At 41.3% G+C, this 26,374-nt stretch overlaps 1 protein-coding gene across 1 annotated transcript; it reads left to right on the forward strand.

Annotated features, from left to right (window-relative positions):
* Nucleotides 1-1,437: 1,437 nt before the first annotated feature.
* PM20D2 (peptidase M20 domain containing 2) lies at nt 1,438-19,549 on the forward strand (the record flags this gene model as incomplete). Its single annotated transcript, XM_081998336.1, has 7 exons — nt 1,438-1,890; nt 1,969-2,117; nt 5,714-5,856; nt 10,394-10,548; nt 13,783-13,918; nt 18,243-18,350; nt 19,148-19,549. 7 exons carry the CDS (start codon nt 1,438-1,440, stop codon nt 19,345-19,347), a joined length of 1,344 nt encoding a protein of 447 aa, XP_081854462.1. The 3' UTR covers nt 19,348-19,549.
* Between the last annotated feature and the right edge of the window lie 6,825 nt (nt 19,550-26,374).

Here is a 26,374-nt window from a genome sequence, read left to right on the forward strand (position 1 = left end):
AACGCATGGGAGCCTGAACTCTGCTTGAAGTGACCGAGAGTTCTGTAAGGTTTGCTTGTCACTAGGAAAAGGACCTCTCTCATCTTCTGCGGAGAGGGGAAACCTGCAGTTCAGCACATCAAAACACCTCTCCAAGTGACAGAAAAGTTCTGGAGAAAGGATACAGTGGACAAACCATTATGAAAATGAACAAAAAGTGAATTTCTGATAACTAAATGACTACGGGAAAAACACCAGAATTTGTAATTTTGTTTCTGTTGACTTCAGCTTTCTGTGGGTTAGTTAGATAGGCAAGGCCCCTGCTATCTGGCTTGTATCTAAAAACTCCTGATGAGAACTCCACGCCCATTTCAACTCCTGATAAACCGTCATGAGTGATACAAGTACATGCGATTTTAAGCAAATGCTGTGTTGTACAACAGCTTCAGGAAAAAAAACCAAACCAACCCAAACCAAATGCATCTGATCATCAGGATTTCATTATGAAAGTCAGCAAAGCCACAGACTCTTACTGCTCGGAATTTTGTGGACAGCACTATGTGCCCATACGCCATGCGGCATACAGGCGGCAAGTCCAAGGCTTCCCAAGAGCGTTAAACCCTCTGCACTCGGACTGTGCAGAAGCTTTAGCCCACGTGCTTCATGTGCGGTGCTGTGGATGGCATCAGCTCTTTGCGCTGCCTGTTGCTGCGGGTTCAGGTGTGTGGCTGGGCGCTGCATGTGCCCCACAGGTGCAGGAAGAGGAGGACAGGCCGCAGGCGGTGGAGGCAGCCTAACTGCGGTCGGGGAGCATCTCGAGCTACCACCCCCCAGCCAGCTCTGCTCTCACCAGTCTGGGGCTCAAATATCAAAGGAGAAAACAAAATCCAGGCAGCGAGGACTTCTAGCTGAGAAACATAAAGGAGGTGTTAAGAGAAAACAGGGCGTTAAGTTCCAAGCCCTGCGGAGTTATGGCAGATCTTGCACTGGAATACAACCTCTGGGAAACGGCACACAAGACAGTAGGCGACAGACTGAACTTGGCTTGTTTTGATGGTAAATACACGTGTGTGCAAGGCGCGCGTTAAGCCACCAGCACAACGCAGCGGTTAAAAGTATGACGCGGCACGCTGACGTACGCCCACGCGCTTACCGCGGGGTCAGAGGCCCCGCCTCGGACCTCCGCGGGTGCCTCCTGGCGGCACTGGCGAGGGGAGGGACGGCCCCCCGGGCGCGCTGGGACGGGTAGTTCTGGCCGGGAGCCGCCTGCAGGCCGTGCCGGGATGACAAACTACGTTTCCCAGCGTGCTCCGCGGCGCCGAGGAGGCGATAAAAGGGGGCGGCGGCAGCGACCGCTTCACACGCCGGTGGGCGGGTGCGCGTGGGTTTTGTGGGCCCGGCAGTTGAGGGCGGTTGGTGTGCGGGCAGGTGCTTCTGGGACTGCCTCGCCGCTCCCTCATGAGGCCGCAGGACCCGCCGCAGGGCGGCCCTGCCTCCGCGCTGCCGGCGCTGGAGATGCTGAAGCAACGGGCGTGCGAGAGCGTGGAGCTGAACGCGGCGCGGCTGGGTGCGCTGAGCCGCGAAATCTGGAGCCGGCCCGAACTAGCCTACGAGGAGCACCAGGCGCACGACGCCATGACCCGCTTCTTCTCCAGCGGGGAGCTGCCGGGCGCCGCCTGGGCCGTGCAGCCGCGCTACAAGCTGGGCACGGCCTTCCGCGCCGAGTGGGGCACGGCCGCCCCTCAGGGCCCGCGCCCGCTCCGCGTCGCCTTCCTCTGCGAGTACGACGCTTTGCCCGGCATCGGGCACGCCTGCGGACACAACCTCATCGCCGAGGTGGGAGCCGCTGCCGCGCTGGGGCTGAAGGCCGCCCTGGAGAGCCTGCCGCAGCCGGCGCCCGTCGCCGTCCAGGTGAGAGCCCTGCCGAGGGCGGAGGCTGTGGCCCCGGTGGAGCGGTTTGCCCCTGACTGTTCTGCCTTTGTGCTGCAGATCACGGTGCTGGGGACGCCTGCGGAAGAGCAAGGAGGAGGCAAAATAGACCTGATAAACGCTGGAGCGTTTGACGGCCTGGATGTGGTTTTTATGGCACACCCCTCACAAGAAAACGCAGCTTACCTGCCCGATGTGGCGGAGCACGAGTGAGTGAGCAGGTTCAGGTGGAAAGGGCTGGCTTGTGATTAGCCCTTTCTCCCCTGCCCGAGTAGGGGAGCTGCTTTGGAAGGGGCTGAACTTAGGGCCGGAGACCTTGCAGGTGCCCTTCAGACGAAGTATTTGCAGTCGGCTAAAGAGCCAGGTCACTCTTGTGGACACTGAGCCGTTCTTCCCAAGTGCAGTGTCCAGCCTAACATTAAAAATCCCTGACGGCTCTGAGATAGTCTTGCGTGTGTCTTAGAAATTCATTCTCCCTTCTGATGTTTCGAGGCGTTTCTTTTGATACATGCATGTGATTATCTTACCTGTTAAAAAAAAAAGTTTCATTTAAAAAGCATCTTGTTCTTTAAATTTTAGAACATGCAACTGGAGGGAGTCTCAGGAATCCTAGTTCCTTGCTTTCCTGGGCACCAGGTCAAGTCCTCTGTACACACTTTATTTTAATCAGTTCTTGAAAACATTTCAGGTTTTCTTTCCCACTTTTTAAAAAGCCAGCCAGCTGAGCTTGACTGCTGTTTGAATCCTTATTAACTTCCAGCCTAAATTTAATCATGGCCATTTTATATCTATTAATTCTCACATAATTTTTTTAATTCAAAGTAGTTCTTGGCTTTTCTTGTTTACTCCCAATATGTATCTATATAGACAGCAGTCATACTTTCACTCAGCTTTTTCTGCTAACTAGCTATATAACTATTCAGAAATTATGCCTTGTCATCTTTTGATTAGCCCCAGTGTTCTGTGTTGGCACTTGTTCATTTGTACTTGGAGTGATTTGACTTGCCTTGAGGTACTCCTTGCTGAATTACATGACCAGCATTGTACACAATGTATCAGGTGCAATTTCCTTGGACCTTACTCAGCTGATGCTGGGACCATAGTCTCCTCAGCATTTTGGAGATAGCTGGCATGTTTGGGGCTTTCATTTCAGTCATTTTAAGCAACCTCAACTCTTAGGCAAATGCTTAAGTCTTTTAAAAATATTTTTGAGTTTCATTCTGTTCTTTTTCTGCCTGTCTGCAAGGCTGTGTTCTTCTTTGATATTATAAATCTTTTGTTTTCATAGTGTCCCAGCAGTAGTTTATCAGTTTATCAGTTTTGTTACTACAATTTATGTCATAGTTGCTTGTGATTCCTGAACCCAAGTTCTTGTCTTGTAGAGACTCCACTAGTCACCTCCCTCCAGTGCAATAGTTTTTTTCCAAGTGTTGTGTTTGGCTGTCTCTGACTAAATTCCATGATGTTTGAATAACTGTTTTTCCATCCACTTCTGACTTGATGTACTGAGATCTGTTTTCATCTTGGTTGTGCTACCTTCCAGCTCCTATGTGCTTTATTGGCAATTTTGCTTTTGTCAGTGTTGTTACTGGTAATTAATTTGTTTGTTACTGCTAAGTTTGGTAAAACTGACAAAGTTAGCAACACCTAGTCTTCCTTACATAGCTGTCTTAACTGGTTATTGTAACCTCCTTCAAGACTTATCTCAGCTTGGCTTTTGGTTGCTGTACCTTAAAACTATGTTTATAATCTTGAAGATGCACTTTTCATGAATAGTTTTGTCTTTCTGTTCATTTCAACTCTTGCAATAGCCTTTTGAGTTTGATGCTTTAAGATTTGGAAATCTCCCTTCAGAGGTGATGGCCTGCTGTAGGATGCAAGTCCTAGGTACCCTTTAAACCTTGAATATGGAGGAGGCATGGAATGGAAGTACTGAGTGAAACAGCTTGCTACCTCCAAAAGCTTGAAATACTCAGCTTATGTCAAGATTTATTTAATCATGATATTCCAAAGGTACAAAGGCTGTTCTGATGACTTGTAATTGATCTTTTGGTTGTTTCCAAGGAATTTAAGGACTGGTGATCACTAAATTGCCAGTATTGCTACATCTGCAAACTCCAAAGCTGGCTTGTGTCTGAAGTAAAATTAACATATTGGGATAACTGTGCTGAATACATGCCAAAATTTGCTGATTCTTATTCACTTATCCTTCGCCTAATCAACCTGTTTATTGTTGGTCTAACAGGATCCACATTCTTCTGCTAATATTATTAAACTGGCTTAGGGTTTTGTTATTCACCAAAATCTGTGTTTTTTTCTGAGAGTATGTGACATTTGTGTAGCAACAGAAGTACAAGAAAAGGAGTGCTGAATAACTTCTTTTGTTTCAAGAACATGTTTCTTGGGGGAAAAGATTGCAATGTGACCTGCTGCTTTACTTTGCCTTCCTCTGTTTTTTGGAGAATATCTAGGGATCTGTCCTGCCTTCTTTGTGAGTTGATTTGAGGGGTTGCAGTCTCATACTTGGGTTGTTAGTGGATAATTTTTCTTATCTTGATTTCATAATGATAATAAATTTTAAATAAAACTCACTTTACAGAATGGGATGTATGTTTGTCTGGGAGGGTGTGAAAGGATATAGTTAATTTGGATTGCAGGCAGTAGCAGGAGACATTTTCTGCTGCAACAGTATGCTCCATTGTGTCCCTCTTTGCTATTCGGTATTTAAGTTCTGGTGTTAACTTACAGCTGTGGTGTGGTTCAGAACATGAGGGGTCAGTTCAGGGTAAGTGGCTAAGTTGGCATCTGTGCAAGACAAGCAAGATAGGCTGGTACTAGCTGGGTAAGCAACAGGTTGTGCGTCTTGGGGGAACCCCTTGAGCTTGAGGATGAAGTTTATGTAAAGGACTGGATATTGAGTACAAACAGATTTACTTAAAATATCTAATGTTGATAAACTAATATGTCTGTATTTGATAAGTAGCAATACCTTATGTAGTTGTCAGTATTTAATGTTTACTTCTCATGTAAAGAGTTTTCATACAATTTGAAATACTAAATTGTTTTGTAACACTAATATAAGTGGCCTTCATAAGATGAAGCCAAGCATGAATTCTTACTGGATGTGTGGTATTTTATGACTTCTACGAAATTGGAGGATAACCTTTCCTTCCTTGTTGCAAGCCTTTCTACCAGCATTTTTGAGGTGTGCAGGGAAAGAACATCCTTGCTGTGGCGTGGTAATGTATATTTTATACTAGGCTATGCCTTTACTGCAGCTTTAAAACTTGACATTTGTTATTTAGGCATGGCTTGTATGTGATCTTAGTAGTGTGCTTTTGCTGTCTTATAAACTGTACACATTTTGTTGAAGTTTGACAAGAATTAGGACGATCAACTTCTAATTTTGAATCAGAGAAAAGGGTATGTTATCCTCTGAGAAGAATGTTAGTAACTTTTAAGTCTCAGAACACTCAGGAGGTATAAAAAAAGTGTTGGAGACATTTAATTAGTATGTAAAGCCTGTACTTCTCAGGAAGAGGCTGTTTAGTGGTATTCTACCAGTAGCTTTTTTGCCTGGTTGGCTCTTGATACTGTTCATTCCATTGGTTATCTAGAACTCTTTCAGCATCTTCCTGCACTCAAAGGTAGTTCAACTTTGCAACAGTGTAGTGCCAGGTAAATGGTTTGGTGTTCTGCTGCACAAAACTTTAACAAATACTTGTGTGAACAAACGGAACTTTTTATTTTAGAGGCTTTTTGCAGTGAATGAAAAAACAAATAAGCAATGCTTTTTATTTCCTAGTGTGACTGTGAAATACTATGGAAAAGCTTCTCATGCTGCTGCTTATCCTTGGGAAGGAGTTAATGCATTAGATGCTGCTGTTCTTGCATACAACAATCTGTCTGTTTTAAGACAGCAAATGAAACCGACCTGGAGAGTTCATGGTGAGATCTTCATTAAATCTAATTACCAGCAAGTAAGAGTTTAGGCTGTTGAAATACTAACTTACAAAATTGCACAATTTAAAATATTGCATTATTGCAGTACATACTACATCCCCCCAGGGGATCAGGCCCAGCCAGCATGGGTTCATGAAAGGCAGGTCCTGCTTGACCAACCTGATCTCCTTCTATGACCAGGTGACCCGCCTAGTGGATAAGGGAAAAACTGTGGACGTTGTCTACCTGGACTTTAGTAAAGCCTTTGACAGCGTCTCCCACAGCATTCTCCTGGAGAAACTGGCGGCTCGTGGCTTAGACAGGGTTACTCTTTGCTGGGTGAGGAACTGGCTGGATGGCCGAGCCCAGAAAGTTGTGGTGAATGGTGTTAAATCCGGCTGGCGGCCAGTCACAAGCGGTGTTCCCCAGGGCTCGGTTCTGGGGCCAGTCTTGTTCAATATCTTTATAGATTATCTGGATGGGGGAATTGAGTGCTCCCTCAGTAAGTTTGCAGATGACACCAAGTTGGGTGGGAGTGTTGATCTGCTGGAGGGTAGGAGGGCTCTGCAGAGGGATCTGGACAGGCTGGATCGATGGGCAGAGGCCAACTGTATGAGGTTTAATAAGTCCAAGTGCCAGGTCCTGCACTTCGGCCACAACAACCCCATGCAACGCTACAGGCTTGGGGAGGAGTGGCTAGAGAGCAGCCTGGTGGAAAAGGACCTGGGGGTGCTGGTTGACAGCTGGCTGAACATGAGCCAGCAGTGTGCCCAGGTGGCCAAGAAGGCCAATGGCATCCTGGCCTGTATCAGAACTAGTGTGGCCAGCAGGAGTAGGGAAGTGATTGTGCCCCTGTACTTGGCACTGGTGAGGCTGCATCTTGAATACTGTGTTCAGTGTTGGGCCCCTCACTACAAGAAGGATGCTGAGGTGCTGGAGCGTGTCCAGAGAAGGGCAACAAAGCTGGTGAGGGGTCTGGAGAACAAGTCTTATGGGATGCGGCTGAGGGAACTGGGGTTGTTCAGTCTGGAGAAGAGGAGGCTGAGGGGAGACCTTATCGCACTCTACAACATTGTGGTGAGGTGGGTGTTGGTCTCTTCTCCCAAGTAACTAGTGATAGAATGAGAGGAAATGGCCTCAAGTTGCGCCAGGGGAGGTTTAGATTGGATATTAGGAAAAATTTCTTCACTGAGAGAGTGGTCAGGCATTGGAACAGGCTGCCCAGGGAGGTGGTGGAGTCGCCATCTCTGGAAGTGTTCAAAAAACGTGTGGATGTGGCGCTTCAGGACATGGTTTAGGGGACATGGTGGCACTGGATTAATGGTTGGACTTGATGATCTTGAAGGTCCTTTCCAACCTAGTGATTCTGTGATACATTAGTATAGTCACTTCAGATGTGAAATAGCACCGCTTAATTTAAACAGTTTGTCTGTAATCTTTGAAATCATGTCTGTGTTCAGAACTAACTTCTGAAAACAGGTTTATGGGTCAGAATCAAAAGAGGATGCCGGTACCTAGGTGGAAGCTAGAGAAATTTTAAGTCTTTGCACTTGAAGTTGCAGTTCAGAAAGGAAAAAAAGTGCTAAGTTTATTTTGGCACATGGCCTTGAATTCCTTGAAGTTAATGTACATGTTTTTGCAAAGGTTAAGACTAAATGTTTCTGAAAAGCTTCTGAAAAATGAAGTATTACTTACTGCATCATTTTTACAGTAGACATTCTGTTAATTAGATAACATTTATATTGACATTTATGGAAAGGACTAGTGGTCTAGAGTGACTGAAGTTTATTTGCTGAAGTACAAAAAAGTGATGACTGAAGCCAATAGTTCTCGTTAGTAGCCCAATCAACCACATGTGCAGTGCATTCCAATATTTAATATCTAGTAGACCTTGAAGTAAAAAGGTAATTTTGCAGTAAGACATGTTAACCATTAAGCTTGACTTGTACTCCATCATCATGCATTTCTTTTTGTTTCAAAAGTTGAAATGGAAGCTGCCCTTTAGTTAGAAATCTAGGTTTTCCTTATTACATCCAACATAACTCTTTCCATCTTGAAATTAAGAAACTTTGCCATTTCTACAGGACTTCTGAATGTAGAACTGTTTGTTTGGAATACTTGTTACGAGCTTAAAACTTCCAGAAGTCCTGAGCTAATGATCATTATATGTTGTAGCTGCTTGTGCTGTATAATACATGTGTGTATTTCTCTCCAGGGTATCTGGATGGAGTCTGGAAGCCCTAACCCTTTTGACTGTAGATGATGTTTGCAGTTCTGCTGTGCAGCATTCACAAATGAATTTCAGGCAGAGAGCATAGCCTTAGCTCTGTGTCCTATTGCTGTGTAGGAAACAAGGCACTTAATTATGAGTTTTGGTGTCTGAAATTCATGTGTTGCAGGTTTAAGATTGGAGGTGCCTAGGTCTTCTATTTGATCTAAGGCTAAAACTCTAAATACTGCTTTCTTCATAGTTTCTAAAGGCTACATGGGTGATGTAGGCAAAACAAAGTATTTAAAACAAGCCCCTAGAGGTAACACTTACTGAACCACAGCAAAACTTAAATTACTGTGATACAACTGCTGTCATAAACCTGTTTTTCAAACTGGAAATATTTAAAATACCTTTGGGAAAGTATAAGCAGCCAGAATGAGATTTAATTTTAGGAATGCTTTCTTTACAACAGTGTGTTGGGGGTCTTGTCGCAGGCTTGCAGTAGCAGCCATGGCTGACATAAGTGATGCTAAAAATCTTAGTGTTAACCCACTAACAAGAAATGAAATAGTTTCCATTACTTGAAGTCTAGAATTTCAAAGCAATGTTTTATGTACTTGAACAATGTTTGAGTTCATCTAATATTTGATAAGCTTCTTTCTTCCCTGCTTATGAGTAGAGTAAATGCTGTCCCCTTGAAAAAAAGGAATGTAGATTTTTTTCCGTTCAAGAAGTTGTATTAAACAGGCTGTAAAAAAGTTCTATCTAGAAGCAGGCCAAACTAGGTGCTACTAGTAGTGTGCAGGCAGCTTCCTTGTAAGCTAAATCTGCTATCCAGTCCATACTGCAGTTGCTTTGGAATTTAAGTGTAGACATACTCTTAGACTCTATCCAGTTCCATTTACAAATATGTTGGAAGACAAATGAAAACTGTTCACTCATTAAACTAGTTTTGAACAAACATGTTATGGTGTGTGTCATGCAAATTTGCATGATTACTTGCTGACTTACTGGTTCCTTTTCTGTGATGTCTGTCCCTTTCATCTGAGCTGTTCCTTTTGTTATGGACTAGTGCTGATACTGGTTTAATTCAGCACTTTGATTACTTTGTATTTGAGATTGGAAAGGTTTTGCTTGAGGTGGGAGTTCATATTCTTAATAGGTTTTCTGTAACAAAAATAAAGATTTGTTGCCTATTTGCATCCTGAGAGTGCTGTCTTTACAGGCTACAGTGACACATCAGTAACTGTGCAGTATTTCCATTTAATCATAGAATCATTTAGGTTAGAGACATTTAAAATCGAGTCCAACCATTAACATAATGGTGCCAAGTCCAACACTAAACCATGTCCCTAGGCACCACATCTACATATCTTTTAAATACCCCTAGGGATGGTGACTCAACCACTTTCCTGGTCAGTGTGTTCCAATGCTTGACAGCCCTTTCAGTGAAAAAATTTATCCTAATAACCAATTTAAATCTCCCCTGGTAAACTTGAGGCTTTCTTCTCATCCTATCAGTCATTACTTGGGAGAAGAGACTGACATGCACCTTGTTACAGCCTTCTTTCAGGTAGTTGTAGAGAGCAATAAGGTCTGCCCTGAGTCTCCTTTTCTCCAGGCTAAACAGCCTCAGTTCCCTCAGCCGCTCCTTGTAAGACTTGTGCTCCAGACCCTTCACCAGCTTCGTTGCCCTTTGGACACAAGGTACATTTCAGGTAGATAGTTTCTCTGGTTCTACAGAAAACAAGTCATAATCCTCATATTGAGGATAAGAGGCCAAGGAAACAAGCAGCCTGTTGAAAGCTATGAGCTGTTAATGTATTGAAATCTAATGTAGAATTGAAGTCTGCAACATACATGTTATTCCAGTGTTGCTGAGAAATGCAACTTAACTCAATTTCTCTCCAAGCTGGCAAAATAAGTTGGAAACATCCTACTTGAGGAAACCTTTAAAAGTTGGAATCCAAGCCTTTATAACAAAATTTTTTCTTTCACTGGCAGTCAGATTGCTTGATGACTCTGCATTGAATTTCAGGGGATTAATTACAAATGCTAGTTTGGCTTGTCTTTAGGTTTATAAGAGTTGTCTAACCAAAGAATGCAATGAAATTGTGCTGAAAAACATGTACATGTTCCACTTAATCTGGTGTGATGAAGAAAATTTGTCCACATACTGTATTTTTTACATTCTTTATATATTTCATGCTCAGCTGATGTTTTATTGCTTTTTGTATATATACCTAGCCCTGTAGTGAAACTCCTTACTCAAAAACTGAAGATTAAGCATTTGTATTTAACATTAATAACATGACTTTTCCCTTTTTGCAGGTGTAATAAAAAATGGTGGTGTGAAACCTAACATCATTCCTTCTTACACTGAACTAGAGTTTTACTTGCGTGCCCCTTCAATGAAAGATCTTTCTGTTCTGACAGAGAAGGTTGAAAACTGCTTCAAGTCTGCAGCACTGGCCACAGGATGCAATGTAAGAATGTATTCATGGTCATGTATTTACTATGCTGGTGATAAGATAGGCCAGAATAGGAAATTGAGGCTTACAGCATTTGTCTGCATGGTGTTTAGTGGAAAGAAAATAAAAAAATTCTGTGATACTATTTGCTGTTCTGTTGCTTTATGTCCTGAAAGGAGGCCTTGGTTTATAAATAGAATGCTACAGAATCACAGAATAATCTTAGCTTGGGGGAGACCTCCCAAGGTCATGTAGTGTAACCCTCTGTTCAGAGCAGGAGCAGTTAGAGCAGATTGCTCAGTGCCATGTGGATGTCGGAGTACCTCCAAGGATGAAATTCTGCAACCTCTCTCAACAGTGCTCTAACTACCTCATGGTGAACAAGGTTTTTCCTGATGTTTATACTGTGATGACTGAGCACTGGAACAGGTTTCCTGGAGAGACTGGTATTTCCAACCTGGGAGATAATCAAAAGCTGCATTGATATGGTCCTGGGCAACCAGCTCCAGGTGACCCTGCTTGAGCAGGGGAGTTGGACAAGATGATGTCCAGAGGTGCTTTGCAGTTTCAACCAACTTCTGTGATTCTGTTGTTTCTAGTAGGAATTTCCTTTGTTGCTTCTCATATATCACTGAGCATCTCTGAGAAGTCTGGTTCTGTCTTCTCTGTACCTTCCACATCTGGTAACTGTAGATAGCAATAAGATCTCCCTTTAACCTTTTTTTCTGAAGGCTCAAACCAAGTTCCTTCAGCCTTTCCTTGTATGTCATGTTCTCCAGCACCCCAATAATCTTGGTGACCTTCCTCTGGACTTGGTTCACTCTTGAGGAGCACAGAACTGAACACAATACATCAGATGTGGTCTCACAGGAGTTGTCTGCATCAGTAGTAAAGATATTAAAACAGTAATGGCACCAGTGTTCATTGCAGATGGATGCTACAAGTAACAGGGAGCAATTTGGATTCTTGTGCCACTGATCATAACACTTTGAGCCTGAATGTATTCTGTGTCCACTGAGCCAGACATATCATCTTAAAGTTAAGCTTGGACATGCACAGTCTGATCTTCCATGAATTTATGCTGGATAGTCACAATTGCCTTGTGATTCATGTGCTTGGACATGGGTCTTAGGAGGATTTATTTGCTCCATAATCTTGCCAGGAGCTTGAGGATAGGATGGTCTGACCAGCCTGTAATTTCAAAGGTCCTCCTGGCCCTTCAAGATGGATGGGACCTTTAGCTCTTTCTATGACCAGGTGACCCACCTAGTGGATGAGGGAAAGGCTGTGGATGTTGTCTACCTGGACTTTTGTAAAGCCTTTGACACTGTCTCCCACAGCATTCTGAAGAAACTGGTGGCTTGTGTCCTAAACAGGTGCATTCTTCACTGGGTAAAGAACTGGTTGGACAGCTGAGCTCAGAGTTATGCCAGTTGGCAGCTGGTCACAAGCGGTGTTCCCCAGGGCTCAGTATTGGGGCTGATTTTCTTCAGTATCTTTATTGATGATCTGAATGAGGGGATTGAATGCTCCTTCAGGAAGTTTGCAGGTGATGCTAAGGTGGGTGGGAGTGTTGATCTGCTGGAGGGTAGGAGGGCTCTGCAGGAGGGATCTGGACAGGCTGGATCGATGGGTCGAGATCAGCTGTATGAGGCTTAATAAGGCCAAGTCCTGGGTCAACTTTGCAACTGGGTCCTGTTGCAACTTTGGTTGCAACAACCCCATGCAATGCTACAGGCTTGGGGAAGAGTGGCTAGAGAGCTGCCTAGCAGAAAAGGACCTGGAGGTGCTGATTGACAGCGGCTGAACATGAGCCAGCAGTGTGCCCAGGTGGCCAAGAAGGCCAACAGCATCCTGGCCTGTATCAGAACTAGTGTGGCCAGCAGGAGTAGGGAAGTGATTGTGCCCCTGTGCTTGGCACTAGTGCGGCCACACCTCAACTACTGTGTTCAGTGTTGGGCCCCTCACTACAAGAAGGACGTTGAGGTGCTGGAGTGTGTCCAGGCAAGGGCAACAAAGCTGGTGAGAGGCCTGGAGAACAAGTCTTATGAGGTGTGGCTGAGGGAACTGGGGTTGTTTACCCTGGAGAAGAGAGGGCTGAGGGGAGACTTTATCGCACTCTACAACCACCATTGTGGTGAGGTGGGTGTTGGTCTCTTCTCCCAAGTAACTAGTGATAGGACAAGAGGAAATGGCCTCAAGTAGTACCAGAGGAGGTTTAGATTGGATATTAGGAAAAAATTCTTTACTGAGAGGGTGATCAAACATTGGAACAGGCTGCCCAGGGAGAGGTGGTGGAGTCACCATCACTGGATGTGGCACTTCAGGACATGGTTTAGTGGGCATGGTGGTGTTGGACTTGATGATCTTAAAGGTCTTTTCCAACCTCAATGATTCTGTGATTCGCTGAGCTGGAACATTCCTCTACTTCTTTTGCCCCTGAGGCTCATGTAGCAACCAAATGTGAAAAAAATGAGTAATTTTTTTCAGTTAGCATTCTTCTCATTATTTAGTAGATGAAGCTGTCTCTCCTGTAGCTGTTACCTTGCAATGCATTGCTAAGATAGGTGGTTCTACCTGCTCTGTAGTTACAGGTTGATGACTAATAGAGCTGTGAAAAGAATGTCTATGCTCATCAGAACAAATAGGCATATGATGTATATGAATGTGAGCTAGTCAGTTTTAAGGATGCTGTTTTCCTAGTATGGCCCCTCCAGTCTAGCTAGAAAAGGTTTTCAGAAGGTGTACTTCATGCAGAATGAAAGTCAAGATCTCTTCTGAAACTTGATGTAAGTATGTTTTTTACATTTGTTTTTTAACTTCTTGCCTATGTGAAGTCATTTCATGAATCGGTCTGTAGTTACTGGAAGTTTTCTAAACAAAAATAGTAAAATAGGATTTGGTGAAAGACTAAATTGATTTCCATGTAATTTAATAGTACCTGCAGTGGAGATCATTAGAAGCTGTTACATGGAACATTTTCTTTACTAATTTTGGAGATGGTTTTTGTGAAATCCATGTTTCTGGCATTGGCTGTCTGGTGCAAGCTTAACAGAACACCAGCTGTGTTTTGATCAAGGCTAATATTTGGCAGAATGCTATACTTTTGAAAGAAATTTGGCAATTACGTCTGTTTTGACATGGGCTTGAAGTATGGACATGTATTTAACTTTGCCAGGCTTTACATTGTTTACATTAAACTGGCTTATGTTGGTGAAAAATATGTAATCGTTTGGGTTTTTTGTCTAGGTGGAAATAAAAGGTGGTGAAAATGATTACTACAATGTGCTTCCAAATAAGAGTCTGCAGGAAGTTTACAAAGAGAATGGAAAGAAGCTTGGAATAGAGTTTATATCAGAAGACTGCATCTTGAATGGTTTATCAGGTAACATGAACTGTTTTTTTATGACAAGCTTAGATTGATCAACTCTTCAAGTGTATAAAATAATGGGATAGAGGTAGTTTAAACATAGTTTGGTCAGAAGAAAAACAAATTAGAAAATTGAAGCTCTGTGAAAGAATTGTACCTCTGTCCTGTGTTTCTGTATTTGTTGCAGAATCTGAGAAGTTTTCCCAACAGGTATGGAAAGCAGTAATGTTTTTGGATAATATTTCTGAAAATATTTCAAGTAAGAAGCAGTTTGGTTGGGAGGAAGGATGGAAAGAGAAGAACTGTCTACTAAGAACGTGAGGATGTGGAATGAATTGCAGCTCATTCTGTTGCTTTGAATGAGAGTCCTGGTTTATGCTGTGAATGAAGATGAGATTTAGTTTTAGGCGGCCTTGTTTAACAATATTTTCCAAGCTTACATACAAATAAATGTACTAGCATCTAACTAATATTTTAGAGGGAGTTTTTGAATTGATTTTTAAGTGGAAGTTTAAGCATCTTGGTAACGCTAATTTAAACCTCTTTCCATTAACAGGTAATTCTGTGCCTCTAATTTTAGTTATCGAGTTCAACAGATTAGTTTTCGGAAGGGTGCTGTTCGAGTAGGTGTTGACTTCTGGGTTTTGACTATGTCTCAAACTATTTCACTTTCTTTGGTCTCTGAGAGGTACAGTAACAGGAGTGTGAATTCTTGAATGCTTAGGTGGATTTCTCATTACCTTTAACGTTTTTTTCCAGAATCTTACAGGAGCTCTGTTCAAGTCTTATTGTTGCTGATACTTTATAGCCTTCACTACTGATCATAACTGTATATATAAATGTTTTTAATCCACTCATATTAAAGGTTTTTTCTTTGGTTAGAAGGAAAAGATTGTTTTCAGTAAAAAATAGTTGTTCTAATTAGTTTGATTGCAGAACTAATCTTCTCTATTAAATGCAGATTATCTTTGGATAGATGAGATCTTGGTGTTTGGAGATAGAGTTCTCCAGACTTCTGGGTGGGAGGAGACAGCATATTTAATGGTGTTCTGGTTGCTTTTTCTCTTATTTCTTACTTCCCTTCCAAACTAAGGCAACACTAGCATATTTTTTGCAATTGGTTTATTTTCTTAGGTTTGAAAACAAACTGTAACTAAAGGCAGATTTCTTTTTTTCTTTATTCAGTGTGGTACAAATAAGCTTTACTACTATTGCTCATTTAGCTTAAGAAAGGGTCTGAGGAACCGTATTTAGAATGTTTACTGTAGTGAAACTATGGAGCTCTGCTAGTTGCTTCCTTCAAACCATTGTATTAAGGGTGAAGATCATGAATGCTGGTGATCCTGCTGGTTCAGAGGACTTTGAATCAACTTAGTAGAGACATGTAATTGTAATAGTGCTTTCATATGTAAATTACATTATATGCTAAATGCTAAACATTAACTTGCTTAAACTGAAACTCTCCATATGCCTGTCCTGCCCTTAAATTGCTTGTCAAATGTCAAAATATGCTTGAGCAATTATGTTTTTATTGCATACTGCAGCAGGCCTTACTGAATTTTCTTTCCACAGTTACTTCTCTGAATTTTTGCGGTGGGGATTCAGGACTGGTAACAAAGCACAGTCTCCAGAGACATAGGAGTGGAATTTTGTATGCTGCCCTTTTGGGAGGGGTTGAGTGTTTTGTCTCATCTTTTTCAAGACCTCTATTTCTGTTTAGTTTTCATATGGTTTTCAATGTTTTCTTTTAGGATATCAGTTTCTTCTGTTGAAAGGGAAGGAAGATAGCTCAGTTGCTTCTCCATGTCTGTGCAGCAGAAAAGTCGTTAACAGATGAGCATACTCGCTGCCACCTCTACATGGGTATTAGTATCGGTCTGCTTACAGGTATCGCTCTAGGCAGCTAAGAATTATGAAGAATTCCTGTAGTCCATCAAATCACACTACCTTGTGTGTGCCTTGTGCATACTGCACTCATCTGTCACCCAGCCAGGATGATGGGAAGTAATGTGAATCTGAGTTAGCTTTGACCAGGTGCCATGACTTCTTTCTCCTTCTGCTGGTAGGGTAGCTCTACTACAGGACGTTGACAACCTCCCAAAGCAGATGGGTTAGTTTAGCATGCCTTAGTTGAGGCACCCACGCTTGTGATAACTTCTGATATTTTTAGCATTCATGGAGTTCATTGGCTTTCTGTGCACAAGACTGATATAGATAATCATAAGAAGTAGCCAGTATGTTTTGAAAATACCACTTTTGAATCTTGGGCCTGTATATAAATGCTTCCTGGAATCTTTTGCGTTTTCCCCTCCATTCATGTTTGTGGTAATACTGGCTTCCATTACATGCTCAGTGACTTGAAGAGGCTTCAGTATCAGCTTCAGGATATTTTTGAAAGGTGGGAGCTCCCAGTACTCTTCTACTGGAGATAGCACACAAGTCTGTGTATTGCATTCATAACTGTGCAATTATTTATGCTTCTGGAAGCAATCCTGATCTGCACATCTCGAGCAAGCATACATTTCCAGATGGAAAACCACTGGAACACCTGATGTGTTAAACATGCTGCTAGGTTATTACCACTAAAGGATGTAACATTTTTTCTGGTAGAGGGGATGATTTGACTGTCACTTTTTTTTATTAAAAGCTGCCTGGATTTTTAAGCTCTCCATCTTACCAGAAAATGTCAAGTTTAAATCCCTTACATTCAGCAAAAGTAACTTGTAAACTGATAGTAGATTGGATATGGATATAATTTCAAGTAGAATTACATGACTGAGAGCTGGGATGCACTGAAATTTCTAATGCTTCATTTTCTGGGTGAGAGCAGGGAAAAAGGCCAACACAGTCTCTCCAGCATTTTGTGTATTAGGACTTAGTAAGGCAAGTCTGGAACTCTTGGTTTAGTCTGGAGTAGGCAGAACTTCTAGACTTCTTTCCAGGCTGACCAAAGAATGGACCAGTAGTGTAGACTACTGAAAATTAAAATAACTTGTTGCTGTGCCAAGAGTTGGATTTTCTTCAAATGCATACTGAATTTATGGGAGAAGATAATTTTTTTGGACAAGTCTTGCTGCTTCCATTTGTCTGTAGGCAGAGCAAATAGCAAGCTAGTCTTGTTCTCTTTGATTACATCATATATAGGCTTTGTGGACTCACTTTTAGTAACTATATGCTTCCATGTAAAATCTATATTCTTCAATCATTTCATTACTAAGTCTTACGACATAGCAATATCTTCTCTCCATAAAGTGTCATGATATGGAGGTTACCTGATGTGTTACAAATAATTTGAAATCTTTGGAACAATCATTTTATACGCCATTGCTAATGAAAAAAACCAACAACCTTGCAGCTCTGGGCTGAAAAAAGTTAGAGGTCTTAGTTGGTCATCCCTATTTTTCCCCACTGTGAAACAGTGCTTCCTCTGGTATGTGAATTTCACAGTAACTGGTATATTGATTTCTCCAACTTCTAAATGTCATTAACAAATACTGAGTGGAATTAATGTTTGGGTAAAAAAAAAACTCAGGAAGTAATTGCAGACTCTTGGATGTTTTACTATGAAGGATCTACTACTACTGGATGCTATCATTAAATAGATAAGGCAGTGGTTTGAGATAGGTACTATCGCTAGCAAACATACTGATGTTGCTGGTCAGACATGAAAGAATCATCATTAAAATCTGCAGCATTGCTATAAAGAATTTTATGTCTACAAAGCCCTAGTGTCTTGTCTGGAGTTTAGTTCTTACCTCATTATTTTAAGAATGATTCTGCTTTACTGTTTCCATAACTGAGAATAATCAAAAAGCACAGGAAATAGTTGTCCTCAGTGTGTTTTTGTTCAAAGATAGATTGTTCCTACTTCAGTGTCCCCTACCCAGTGCTGAACGTTTGCATACTGGTGAAAAGCGGTAACTGTTGGGCCTGGTTCTAAAGGCTGTAGCAGGAAAATAGCTGGACTGCTTGAAACTTCCAAGGTTTGCAGCTTTCATTGTTTCTGAATTAACAGCTTACTATCAGGAGATGCTTGATAAAAAATTAACAGTAAATGGAATAGGAACATGCTGATACATCTTCCTGCAGTCCAGTAACTGATTACTGATCAGAAGTGCACCAGAGAGCAGCATCTGAAGATAGCTAGTTAGGGAAAATATCTGTGAGGGAGATTTTTGTATGGATGACGACTCATTAAGAATGCTTTTATTTTAGTATTTGGGGCAAAGGATATTCTGGTTTAGATATGGGCTGGAGATAATATCTATTATACACTTTCTTACAGCATTCAAAACTCTTCAAAACTTGTTCATTAAGTAAATTTCTATGCTACTTCTAGGTTCCACGGACTTCGGAAATGTTACATTTGTAGTCCCTGGGCTTCATCCTTATTTTTATATTGGCTCTGATGCATTGAATCATACTGAGCAGTACACAGAAGCTGCAGGTGAGTGGAAGTGAAAAGCATTATAGGTTTATATTTAGAACCCTTGTGCATTGTAGAGACTGGTTGCTGACTCTTCACTACAGCAAATCTAGAAATTATAAATATTTCAAATTACAGAGATTAAAGCTTGCTACTGTGTAGCAAATATAAGTACTAGATCTGAGAGTGGCTGCATGTGAATATCTATATAGAAATGGAGTTGCTTTCTTCAAGCATGATGGGAACTGAGCTGAATATGGACCCTGAAACAATCAACTTAAACTGTAGAGTTGCAGAAAAAAGCTGACAAAATGTAGAATTTCATTTTTATGTTTAAAGTTAAATGTATATGGGAAGGATGACCACTCCTTGTACTAAAAGCTTGACTTAGTATACTATCTAGGCAGAAGAAATTAGAAGTATTATCCCTAGCAGCATATTCAGAAGAGTTTCTAAGCATGAGTGAGAAGGTAAATAAAAGTAATTTTTACTCTTAAAGCACAATACTCGAAAACTGTAATAGAGATAATGGTATAAAACTCTGCTTTTTCTAAAAAGGAAAATGTGAACACTCATTTTCCTGTTTTCAGTCTTAGTTGTTTACATCAATAGCAGAAAGTTAACTATTTGCATGTGAAAACTTGCTTTGAGGCATCAGAAAATAGCCATACTTTATTCATGCAAGTAGATTTTTAAGAAACTCTTCTTGCAGTTGAAACCTGAAGATCTTCTTTTATAGAATATGCCTTATGCGGTAAGCTAGTGGTTTGTATCTAATATTAGTAATCTAACCTGAAATTTCTCTTTTTTTTTTCCAGGGTCACAGAATGCTCAGTTCTATGTTTTGCGCACAGCAAAAGCTTTGGCAATGACAGCACTGGATGTCATTTTCAAGCCAAGTCTTCTAGAAGAAGTCAGGGAAGACTTTAGACAGGTGAAGCTAAAAGAAGAGGGGCAAATAAATCCAGTAGAACCTAACGAGTCTGGCATTGGCATAGGGGCATGTGCATCACACTAAACTTCTCTCAGTAGGATTGACTTAATGGAGACGCTGTATTTGAATCCCAGAAGTGGCTGGATAAACACGTAGCTGATGAAGTGTTTAATTTTTTTTTGGACTTTAGGAGAAACAAATAGTATCATTGCTTTCAAAAAGTGCAATTTCATCTAGTGGTAATGTTTGCTGTATTCAATATGGTGATGAATTTCAGAGAGAGATCTCAAATATGTTGTCTTTAAGTTGTGGTGTTGAATAAATGATAGTGTTTAGATCCCTTGTCAGTGATTTTTCTATGTATTGCTAAAGTAATATTCCTTATAGGGGAAATATGGCATTTATATAGAAATTTTTGTTCTAAAATGAGCACTATTCACTTGGTGATGATAGGCTGAATCTGATCTGTGATGAAGCCTTTCTCTCTGTCCAGTTGCTTTATCTTGGGACAAGATAGAGGCTTAAAACCTGAGCTGGTTTCACTGGGGAGAAGGATGTATGTTTGGAAGCATGCCTGGTTTTGATGATAGTAGCTTCTAGCAATGGAAGAGAACTGTTTGTATGGAAATGCCATCTGTAAAGGTTCATTGTCCTGAAAAGTGTGGACCTTCCTCCTAATGAATTTTGGAGTTGTGGAGAAGTCATTCATCAAAGCCAGAAAGCAACTAAATGTTTATTTGTTTAAACACATTTACTGCAGAAAAATGCAGGTGGACCTTTTTAAAGTTCTACTCTAGGGTAATACAAGTGTGCACACAAGGTGTTGCACTAGCTTAAGGATGTGTATAAATTTAGCTGAACCAGTGGAAATCTTTTTCACAAGGATGCAAGTGTGGTACCATGAAGCACTAAATGAAGGTAACCTTAAACTGGTTGTGTGCAGCCCCCTGTAGTAAGGTCTGAGAAGCTCGCACTGAGGATTGCTTGTGCTGTAACTGGCTTCTCAAACCTGTTCCTGTATCATAAGCATTAGATCTGTTAAGTCTTGCCAGTTTTCTTTTCTGTGTGTTGTGTGGCTAGTCTGTTTAATCCTTGTTGTTTTACTTCCCAGAGACAATGTTGTGAATTTTATCTAGGTAGTGTTCTGTGTGTCCAAATGTATTAGGAATTTTTTAAATTAGCATATTAAAGGACTACATGGATACATAGACAAGGAACTAACCTTTTGTTTGGGCACAAATTGCTGAGTCAATGGGCAGATTTGAGTGGAAAAAGCAGCTTATTGGTTAACCTTTTCCTAAGTATAGGTATTATATTAGGCTTCTGAAAAGAAGTCAGGTAAACTGTATTCCCCAGGAAGTCAGAATATCCAAGATAATTTCAGAAACCTTGTTTTTAAGAGCACAAGTCTCTACATGGTAAACTCTAGAATTCTAATCATAATTTATATTTTATTTCTCTAATTTATAATTTTTGAAAAAACAGATTCCTTATCTTGGTTAAACTGTGCATTTCAGCACACACTGTAACACAGACCTCCAGCTGTTATTTAAGAATTCTATGGAGACTTACCCTTCTTAGAAGGAAAAAAAAGTGTGACTAGGCTGGCTTCTGTTTGTATGTCAAGTAGACAGTGTAGACAGCATAATTTGGCTGGTTTTAGATTTTTCTGGTACTTCAGCCTCTGTGCTTGTAATAGGGCACAGACTATCTGTTAATACATTAAATGTGCAGTGTCTTTGGAAAAAAGAAGTGTTTATCTGGTTCAGTAAGGATGAGAGGCACAATTAAAGGTGTTTGTTTTGTATTACAAGACAATTACTTGAAAAGTTGTGCATGACCATAAGTATTCCAGGTTCTGAGTGGGTCTGTACTTGCACCAGTATCCTTGCTTTCATTAGCAGACAGCTTTGACAGATGAATGCATGAGACAGATGAGGGTTGGACACTGAACTATAGGTATGTCCAGGCTAGGAAGTTGGATATTAAATCCAGCTGAAATTTGGTCCAAAGTTTGTCAAAGGAACTTTCTCCTTAACTTTTAAAACCTGCCATGCCAGTTTTCGGATGCAATTACAATTCATTAAGTTCTACTGGGTTAACAAGCTGGTTTATGAATTCCCTTAATGTGGCTTTTTATCTCCTCCTGCATGAACTGCTTCTTGCTTTGCTGTTCTTAATATGCAGTGTTGGGATCCCAGTGATAGCAATACGTGCTGCATCACTGTTTCCTACGGGCTGATGTGCATTCCAGCCTTCTCAGTTCTCTTTGCCCAGACTAGCTGGCTGTTGGCTGTATCATGTCCAAGATCATTTAATGAAACATTTCTGTGCTAAAAGCATGTCTTAATTTTGTTGTAATCGTTGCTGGAATTAAAATGAGACTGAAATACTGCTTAGAGGGGTTGATATCAATAAAGCATTTTAGTTGTGGCTGAATTTTATTGTCCTTTGATTAATATTGGGGTGCTGCATGACTTCATTTGAATAGCGTGTTTGATTTTTCCCCTCCTCCCCCTAGTTTGGTATGATTATGTAAGTGAGGGTGTTTTAAGCTTTCCATTTCAGCCTGTCATAATGAGCAGGGTTTTTTTGGGGAGGGTTAATGCTTTCAAAATACAATATTTAATGGTAGTCTTTTATAATCTTAGGGCTGTTTTAACTATTAAAACCTGTTTGAATTCATAGAATAATAGGAATAATGCTTGAGAGGGCTCTCTGGAAGATCTGTTAGGCTAAACCTGGTCCAGTCTCCAGCCTCAGTGGGATTATCACCAACACTAGGTCAGGTGAGCTTGATTTTTTTTTTTTGCTAAATCCTGGAAACCTCCAAGGATAGAGACTTTTAGCTTCCCTGGTAAGTCAGTTCTGATTTCTCAGAACATTTGTTCTTAAGGTCCAGAACTAAAGCAGTTTGGGATTTAATGTTAGGATTTTACGATCACAATGATATTATAGATGGGAGAAATCTGTTTCCTGTGGTAATAAGTTACCTTGATTTTCAGTAATTTGTGCTCATAAATCACATGTATATGAAAATCTGGCATGTTTTTTTAAGTTACCCTAACTGCAATCTTCCCCAAGCTGTTTGTAGTTTAAGAATATTGGAATATTTGTCAAGGATGGTACTTTTAGCAATGAATCCAGATGTGTAGGTAATAAAGTATAATTGCAGAAATGATTCTGAGCAGCTGTTTAAGGATGAGGTGATTATGTCCAGACTTTGTGAGGAACTTAAAGCTTTTGCCAGCCTATGAAGCTACAGTGTTTTCTTATTTAATGTCTGTCCTAGAACTTGAATAAAAGATATGCCTGGTTTAAAGCAAAACAAAAAATTAACCATGGAATGCAAGGGATTTCTTTTTATGAAAAGGTTTGAAGGAAAGAACTTGTAACCAGTTCAGTTACAACTTAACTTAAACTGAGTTAAACTGCCTGGTGTAGAAAGGTCCAGCAGCCTTTCTTCAAACAGTGAATGGGAAGTAGCTTTGCATTCTTGTGAATCATATCTCTGTAGTCATTTCGTTCCCATTGTCCGACTGCTCTGTACCTGATCATGCTGTGGTCACAGAGAACAAGACTGTTCCTGTGGAGAAGAGTCATAACACATTAGCTGTTGAAGTAAGTCTTTGTCTAGTATTGAGTGATCTTCTCATAACTTGCTAAGGGCATTCTTTAAAAGAGATTTTTATGTAAAGCAAAGAGTTTAGGATTAAATAATTTTAAAAGAAAAAGTCAGTCTACATGATATCCTGTTTTTCCCTAGGGCTTACTATTTCCTGGTCCTGCAAGTAGCAGCCTTCCACAGGGCTTTTGTCTGCCAGCCTGTCTGGTTGGCTGCTGCTGGCACCCATGTTTTGTTGCTTTTATTAGGGAGCAAAAGTGCATCCCTCTCAAGAGTTCTTGCCCAAGCTCTCCATTAAGCCAAAGCTGGGTAAGGTTGCTGCTGGTTTAGATTCATTTAGGCACTAACAGATGCCAAAAGTATCTGACAAACTCATCAAGGACTTTTCTCTGCCACAACTGCACCTGAATGTCCTTATTTAAACATACAGTGAGAAGCCAAATGCCTCAGTCCTGGGCAAGAATGAAGTCCACTTGGTTGTGGATAGTCCTAACAGCCATTTATGCAGTGCTATCATGATTGCTCTAGAGTACCTACATGAAGTTGTCTTTTCAGCTGTTTAGTATCAAAGGTAACTAGCAAATGAAATAACGGCTCATCTCTGCTTCTCAAGACCCCATGGAGGGGTAAAAGCACACAAATGTAGTACGTGTTCATTGGAATTACATTGCTGGAGTCTTTTTTTCCTAACAACTCTTTCATAAGTACTTAAAATTCATCAGGAGCTGTAATTTTCCTTAGTTTTCCTGCTTATATGCACATTTGGTTCCTGGAGACCAAAACATGCTTCACACCCTACAATTTGTTCAGCTTTCATGGATTTGTTTCAGTGTCCGGATGGCCCTGGCGCATTGAGCAGGGTGTGTCCCATTGCAGAACATGGTACAGGCGGTCTCAGAGTAGCTTTTCATTTCTCTTTGCTGCCTCAGTGCTCCACCAAATGCTGCGCTGCCATGTGAGCGAGCGCGGGAGAGGGGAGTCCCGGGGGTTTCTACTTGCTCATCAGGGCTTGCAGGGAATTTGGATCTGTGTTGTACTGAGAGAATCACTTGCTCAGGCATGCAGTATGTAGAAAGAGACATCTAATTATTTGTTAGAATATCTGTTTGCTGGGGAAGAAAAGAGATCATTGATCTTTCTTCATGCATTCTCACTATTCTATCTGTTGCTGACTGAAGTTTGCCTCCTTGCTGCTTCACCCTATCAGTAATTATCAGCTTCCTTAAAGACTATTAAAGGCTTTGGTCTCCAAAGCTCTTAATGTGGACATGCTCACAGGCAGAACTCGTGTCTATCCGTAATCCACACAGATACACTTCACCGTCTAAAAACAGCAGCATCATCCCAGGCTGAGCTTTGGGTTAACCTCTGAGAAATTGGTCTGAACCAAAGTATCACCCGAGAAAGAGTGAGGACTGTGAAGGGCACAGTCTGGGGTGGAAAGCTTGATGTCATCTCCTTGGTGAGTGTGCATGCAGGCTTCTCATCAGAGCCCTGCCTGTGACGTCCAGGGCTCTCCTGCCCTACCAGTGTCGCAGGATTTAAGGACATTTTGTATTTGACTGGATCAAGTCCTGAGCAGGAAGGTCTTCCATACATGTATAAATTCAGGGAGATCATTCTTGTGAAGGTAGAAAACACACAATGCTGTACAAATGTGAAGTTTTATTGTGATTTTGAGTGTTTCTAGAAATAAATGAAAACAAATCACTCTTTTTATTGTGGAAATGGAAAGGAGCACAGTGTTAATGGTTGGATGCAAAAACCACACACAGAAAGGTTAAAAGCCAAACCACTCTGTATGTAAATATGTTTAATGAGTACAGTTGCTGATTGCAAACACTGGCTGTATACAACATATCCTGTATTTATAGAATACATCTATATACACATTTATATAAGACTGAAAAGGCACTAGAGTTTCCCATATAAAACACAAGTAAATTAACAATGTAAATCCAAACATGGAGGCTGGGGAATCTGTCTAGGGAGAGGTGCTGGAAAGGAAACTTTGAGAATCAACGTGGGAAGTTGGAAACCAATCTGCTCCTGAAAGCCAGGGAATTCAAAAGTCCAGATCCCATTTGTATCTTCAAAATCTCCCTAAATATACTGGTCAGATGCCAAATAATGTATGTAGTATGAGATTAACGAGTCTATAAAGGAATGTACAGTACTGCAGCAAACTACATAGCATTAAGCTTCTTAGGAAGCTGGAGAGCTTACTATAAAATCTGGCACTCCTGTTCATGCTGTTCTTAAATTGTAGAAATAAATGGGTTCTTACAACACAAATACATTCCTCTGCAAGTAGTGCCCAAGAGATCTTGGAACTATTTGTGGGAGAAGCTGCCATTGGATAAGGAACAAAGTAGAGTGGCCAAACCTGGTGGCCAGCCTTTCATCTGCTTTTGCCAGAGTGACCTTTGATTGAAATGTTTGTGGTTTAAGAAAATAGGTATATTCTTAATCTCTTGGAAGAAACTTACTGGAGAATAATATGGTATGAAGGAAACAAAGCTAAAATAGTATGTGTATGTGGAAAAAAAGCTAGGTAGAAAAGAGGAGCGAAACTGTCTTATGGGTGTGTCTTTTAACGATTTTTAGCTTTTGTGATTTCATTGCCTCACCTATGGAGTGTAGGCTGTAAGGGCGAGGTGAGCCTGGGTAGTTTTGCAAGGTCATGATTTTAGCAGTTGTAAGAAATGCTGAGTATGTTTACATGACATTTATTTACATAGGAAATGAAATCGACAACCAGCAGTGTTCAAACAACTGCAATGTCTGTGTCACGAGCCTGATGGTTGAGCGGCAGATCAGTCAGTCTGGGGCAGATTTCACGTAAGAAGATTCACTTTCCTTCTGAAGACACAACTGCTTTGGCCTGATTCTCAGAGCAGCTCCACCTGTAAAAGACAACAGCATCTGCTGCACAGGGAATAATGAATTTCCCACTGGTGTGCAGAACTGTGCATATGTAAAGTCCTGTTAATCCAAACCTGTGGTTGGCTTTGTGGATGTGGGTGTATAACACAAGGCGGCAGCCCGACTGGATGACCACACTTTCTGAGACACCTTTGGTGCTCCTGTTATTGTAAAGGGCCCTGACTCCATTCAACTGACTCTTGACTTCCTGCAACAATTTATTACTTCTGCATTACAGATTTTGCTTTTCCCATATGGAGTATTTATGCTGACTGGTTGCTCTGCAGAAACTGAGGGATAGTTGGGACTTAAGTCAATACTGAGTGCCCCCAGCTCCAGCTGTGTCTCCTTGCTCCTGCCCTGGGGGTGCTGAGCCTGCTCCAAGGACATGATGGGTTGCAGAGTGCCGGGGGGATGGATGTAGCGTGAAAGCGGAGTCAATTGGTTATACCTGGGTCCGCAGTGGAGCTGCTGTCTCATGGTAGAAGCTACTTTTCACTTCATGCCAAAGTTTTTGGCATGGTATCTTTAGTAACTCAAATATTAAGTCCTTGATACTTC

This window comes from Phaethon aethereus (assembly GCF_964289735.1).
Source record: "Phaethon aethereus genome assembly, chromosome: 3".
Classification (NCBI taxonomy): domain Eukaryota; kingdom Metazoa; phylum Chordata; class Aves; order Phaethontiformes; family Phaethontidae; genus Phaethon; species Phaethon aethereus.